The 5,768-nt window shown below is 31.9% G+C and overlaps 1 protein-coding gene across 1 annotated transcript; it reads right to left on the bottom strand.

The window, feature by feature from the left end:
• Positions 1–2,599: 2,599 nt before the first annotated feature.
• LOC119670823 (transcriptional protein SWT1) lies at positions 2,600–5,237 on the bottom strand. Its single transcript, XM_038081242.1, has 9 exons — positions 4,962–5,237; positions 4,196–4,894; positions 4,032–4,139; positions 3,885–3,971; positions 3,669–3,827; positions 3,567–3,613; positions 3,231–3,498; positions 3,009–3,164; positions 2,600–2,937 (listed from the first exon to the last, which is right to left on the bottom strand). The coding sequence occupies exons 1-9, from the start codon at positions 5,134–5,136 to the stop codon at positions 2,720–2,722; spliced, it is 1,917 nt and encodes a 638-aa protein (XP_037937170.1). The 5' UTR covers positions 5,137–5,237; the 3' UTR covers positions 2,600–2,719.
• Positions 5,238–5,768: the final 531 nt, after the last annotated feature.

The raw sequence follows: 5,768 nt of genomic DNA, 5'->3' as shown, positions 1-5,768 counted from the left end.
AAAACAAATATGTAAAAAATGAATAAAGTTATAATGTAAAAGTTAAATTCTTTACTCTTTGGTTTCATTTTTTAATTAAATATTTATACAAGATTCCATTGGTATGGCATCGCGGCATCACAGCATCGCTAACCAAGAACACAGGAGGGAAGCTGATAAAGTTGCTGTCTGTGTACAGTAAGTTTTTATCTCTACCAAAAATCTGAAAACGGAAGAAGCTGTTTCAATTTTTTTTTGTTTACAAAGATTTTCAATTGATAAGAAAATGATCTCCAGTTAATCTCTAAATAAAGCTTTAATGGAAAAATTCCATGAAATTTTGATGAATTTGAACAAATAAGAGGAAGCAATTAAAGTGAAGAAAATCTTTGCTGGGAATGTCAGATTTAAGTTCTCCTTTCTTGCAAAACTCAAGCTATAGATAAAATGTTATTGGAGCCTGTAATGAGCCTGGAGCCTATATACCCTGGAGCCTATATAGCCTGGAGCCTATATAGCCTGGAGCCTATATAGCCTGGAGCCTATATAGCCTGGAGCCTATATAGCCTGGAGCCTATATAGCCTGAGCCTATATAGCCTGGAGCCTATATAGCCTGGAGCCTATATAGCCTGGAGCCTATATAGCCTGGAGTCTATATAGCCTGGAGTCTATATAGCCTGGAGCCTATATAGCTTGGAGCCTATATAGCCTGGAGCCTATATAGTCTGGAGCCTATATAGCCTGGAGTCTATATAGCTTGAAGCCTATATAGCTTGGAGCCCATATAGCCTAGAGCCCATATAGCCTGGATCCTATATAGCCTGGAGCCTATATAGTCTGGAGCCTATATAGTCTGGAGCCTATATAGCCTGGAGCCTATATAGCCTGAAGCCTATATAGCCTGAAGCCTATATAGCCTGAAGCCTATATAGCCTGAAGCCTATATAGCCTGAAGCCTATATAGCCTGAAGCCTATATAGCCTGAAGCCTATATAGCCTGGAGGCTATATATCCCATATAGCCTGGAGCCAATGTAGCCTGGAGCCTGTATAGCCTGAGTTCCATGATAGAAATGGTCTGGTATATGAGGGGTTATGTTTTTAGTCCGTGCAAACCGGGGATACCACAATACTGACGATGCATTAGGCAAGGTTGAATAGTGGGAACTGGTAATGAACTATACGAAACAGAAATAAATGAATGAAGGAAGGAAAATGGTAGAAAAATAGTGATACGTCAAGTTATACGAAGAGATCTGTGGATGATGTGAAGTTTACCACTGATAATGAATAGTAAAAAACCGGAATAACGAGGGGCAATAACGAGGATAATGTTAGATAGGAAATGGCAATAGAAACAGTAATAAATTATAGAAAACTAAGGATAAATGGTAGAAGACACAAGTGAATGGGATGAAACGGAAAGAGAATATATATGAGAGACAATGTTATGTAGGAAAGGAGGTAGAATGGTGAGAAGTGGCTTTAAAGTGTAGAACGTTTGATAAGAGTGCTGAAATATGGAAGAAAAAAGGTGATAGTTAAAAATGATCCTGAATGGCATGTAGTAGTCGACAGTGTGGATATAGGGTGAGAGTGAACATTAAAATTCATAATGTGTGGTAGTAAGGTTGTATGAATGAATGTTGGGAAGTAGTAATTCATACAAGAAAGAGGAGCTGAATGGTAGGAAGTTTAAAGGGTGATGGAAAATGTAGATTAATGATGAAAAGTGATATAGAAACGTAGAAAGTGGTTATGAAAATGGAATATGGAATGGAAAAAAGTAGTTCAACGTTGTAAATTGAAAGAATCATGAATAGAGAAAGGTAGGAAGTATTTATGAAAATGGAATGGAAAAAAGTAGTCTAACTTTTTTTGAAAGGGAAAATCATTTTTTTTCGCATTTAGTGGAAAGCAACGACAGTCACAGTGTGAGAATTGAACCCATTAAAACCACCTCTTAGGAAGGTTTGTGGAAGAGAGAATTAGAAGCAACGTGCCGTATAAAAAAGCTGAGTACTGCTACTGTTCTTTGCCTTTCTTGGGATGGGGAAGTTATTATTAAAAAGTTTACAACTTTAAGCGTCAATATCTTGAGAAGAAACTATATTCGGATTTTTCAAATTAACTGGCTCTACTAAAATTTGATGTCAAATCAGTGATGCCGAAAAATATGAGTTGCGATGTTATGTCAATTAAATACAAATAAGATGCTCAACTTAAATACATTTTATTCAATAAACTTCAAAACGTAAATTCTAAATATGCTAAGACCGTTTTCAATTTGTTATTTACATAGAAAATATCTTAATATCGAAATTTACTTATTGATAAAATTATTACAATAATTAAGTAATTATAATTATAAAGTTATAATAAAAAAATATTTATTACATTATTAAAACTATTATAGTAATAATAAAATTATTACAAAATAAACGTGATAAACTGCTTGTAAAGATTAGATATAAATCGATTTTGATTTACCGCTAGTTTTGAATACGAATACTTGTTTTTATACATACTTTTAGTCCTTATATGCATTAATTAAATATTTCATTAATAAATGATATTTGATCGAATTTCTAATTAATAAATTTTTATATAAATCCACTTAGAAAAATATATAATTCATGTTTGTTGGACAAAACTCAACATAAAAGCATACATAAAAATATATTTATATAATATATTTTCACTTAAATTTAAACAAATTAAACAAAAAGTTTTGAATTCGTCATGATTTGGTGTTTGTTTCGGGATGTGACGAAAGCAAGTTTGATTTTGTTGTTGCTACCAGATCGCTACACAGAGCTTTGTTCTGTAGATTAACATCCTCAGTCAAAAGTATAACATTTTCAACATTTTCTTTAATCTGTAAACAACAGTTTATGATCCTATCATCTGCTGAAGTTATATCAATTAAATGCCTGCGATCTTCGACGACACTTTGTGCTAAAGGAAATGGAGAGAAGTTAATTAGTACATATTTAACATTACACATTGTATTAAAACATATACCTTACCTTGTAAATGTTTATTTTTCGCTTCAAGTTTAACATTCAAGTGGCGTATAGCACGCGATGCCATTGTCTTCGCTGACTCTGTTTGACCGAATTGTTTTAGTTTATCAAGCTCCTGTAATACTATATACGGTATAAACACAATAGTGCCTTCAGTATCTGACAAAAAAATAAATAAAATATTAAAAATTAAATTAATATTGTATGAATAACACTTGTACTTACTGCATAACTTCATTTTTGTAAGATCATCAGTAAATGTAAGTTGTCTCATTAATACATTTGTATCCACGACAAAATAAAAATGGTCTTTATGCCAAGTTTTTGTAATAGTTTTATTTGTAAAATTATTTTCGGCAGATAAACGCAGAAGATTTTTATTTAAAATTTCATAGGTGTCACGTATGTCTTCATTTATACGTTGTTTTTCTGTAGATTCTATAGTTGGCTCTGGCTTTGGTTGCGGACAAGTGACATTAATGTTTATATTGTACTAAAATTTGAAATAAATAAAATATGAATAATAGCCTCAGTTTGAAAAAAAAAATCGAAGTAACATACTTCTCCAATAGTATACTCTGTGGGTTCCCAATCCATTTGCTCAATTTCTGTAAATACATTTAATATTAAATCGTATTTTATATTATTTCAAATTTCTTATACCATTTTCCTTGATGACAGCTTGTGGGTTAGAATTTTCATTTTGACTCTCTGCATCAATAAAACTCCTATTTATTGAACCACCGTCTGCATTGAGATTGGATTCCATTAAGTTTACCTGCTGTTTGAGTGACTGTCGCAGTCGTTGTAAGCGTTCATTCGCTGAAAACAATACGATATTATATTTATATATTAATATAGAATTAAGGTCCAGCTTACCTTTTCCAGTGAATGCAGAGCTAGGTAATTTAGGCACAACTTTAAGGGTTGAGCTAGCTAACAATGATTCACAAGATTTGAAATTGTCTAGATGCAATGCAAAATTAGATATGTTATGTATGCATGCAGTTATAAAATGCTGCTTACCTTTTCCAGTCAATGGACCACCAGTTAATTTAGGTACACCTTGAGTATATGATGTTGATAACATTGATACACTGGGTTTGGAATTAAAAAGCGGTAAACTCTTGTTAGCTAAAAACAGAAATTATAAAACAAATATATGCATATACCATCAAAATACTGCTTACCTCTTCCAGTGGCTGTAGTACATTTTGTTTTAGACACATCTTTAGTGTGTGAAGTAGTAACCAATGATTCACAAGCTTTGGTAATAACAATATCACTGCTTTTCTTTGGTTCCTTTGGCACATTTGTTTTTTTGTCTTTTTTATCTTCTAGTTTTTTGTTTTCTACTTTAGTTTTGCTTGAGAAAAATTGTTTCTTAAAGAGTTGCATCGCTTTATTACAGATAGTTGCACAAATTGTGGCAGCGGTCGTGCTTTCTGCAGGTACTAAATTTGTTTGAGATTCCGGTTTTTTTATTTTTGTCGATGGAATGAAATCGTTTGAGTTAGTTTTTGTGGCCTTGCGTTTTCTTTTCTTTGGTGTTACTTCAGCTGAATCACTTGTTTTAGCAGAAGACTTATTTGAAGACTCCAATAACTCATTATTCGTCGCATTCGTATTCACTTCCTTTTTGGTCTCGCTTTTAATGCTGTCACTTCTTTTTCGTTTAGTTGCACCTTCCGTTGACTCATCGTGATTCGAATCACGCTTAGCAGCTGGTACCTTGTACTTGTTATTTCCAAATATTCTATTTCTGGCATTGATCCTTTCTTCCAAATCTGCTTTTGCTTTCTCATTAATTTTGTTTTCATCATTTTTATTTTTCTTTAAATTATTTTGTAAACGTTTTAAACGATCCTGTGCAGGAGTTTTAAGTGAACCTATTAGCGAAATATTAATATTTAATTATATATTATTATTTAATTATGCAATGCAATGTAAACTAACTGTTTGTTATTGGCGTTGCTGGTATTTCAGCTTTTATATCGGTACCACTTCTACTGCACCAAACCCTCTCGCCTGTTCTTTTGTTGAATTTGTAGAAATGTCCTATTCTCGATTTTGAGGCCACTACCATCCAGTCAGCTTCATTATCTTTATCCTTTTTATCAGTGCCACTCATTTTTAATTAATTTATTCTAATTTTACATTACCAACAAAATAATATTTCATGCATAGAATTTACAATATAGAATTGCCAATTATTTTTCAAAACTAATGTCAGTTTATAAAAATTTGATATTGCGTTGCCAACCTATTTTTTAATAAAAACTATTTAAAATCAAAATATTTAAGATATCCCAATAAATTTTTGTGTCAACAAATGGCATTAAAACATCAGTAGACATCAATAAACAGTTTTATATGATGAGGGGTATGCGTTTGTGGTTAAAAACTACATGAATTTTATTTCAAACATTTATTGGCAACGCATAAGCATAAAAGATTATATCTAAATTTCATTAACATAAGGCCTTTTCTTTTGGAAGCATCTCGCAAAAGAACAAATAAAATAAGCATTACTATCGGTGGCAGCTCGGAACAAAATGGAGTTTTTGTTAGGCTTACATGTGCAAAACACGTAATAAAATTTAAAGTTGAAAATTCGTAAATGAACAATAATACATTGCAACTATTGGTGAGAAAATTTTTTTTCTTTATTGATTGTGATTAAAGTATATATTTTCGTACCTTTTAACTGTAAAATAATAAATAGAAAAAGTAACGTATTTGTTCGGAAAAATGACGATACGA

This window comes from Teleopsis dalmanni, chromosome 1 (genome assembly GCF_002237135.1).
Source record: "Teleopsis dalmanni isolate 2A chromosome 1, ASM223713v2, whole genome shotgun sequence".
Taxonomy (NCBI): Eukaryota; Metazoa; Arthropoda; class Insecta; order Diptera; family Diopsidae; genus Teleopsis; species Teleopsis dalmanni.
This window is presented reverse-complemented; position numbering and strand designations above follow the sequence as displayed.

Bases quoted from the DNA above. Each gene is read 5' to 3' on its own strand.
- LOC119670823 (XM_038081242.1), bottom strand. From the start codon at position 5,136: ATGAGTGGCACTGATAAAAAGGATAAAGATAATGAAGCTGACTGGATG. The intron at 3,614-3,668 runs GTATAAGAAATT...ATGTATTTACAG, and splicing joins AGCTGTCATCAAGGAAAATG to AAATTGAGCAAATGGATTGG. The intron at 3,499-3,566 runs GTATGTTACTTC...TTCAAATTTTAG, and splicing joins CAGAGTATACTATTGGAGAA to TACAATATAAACATTAATGT.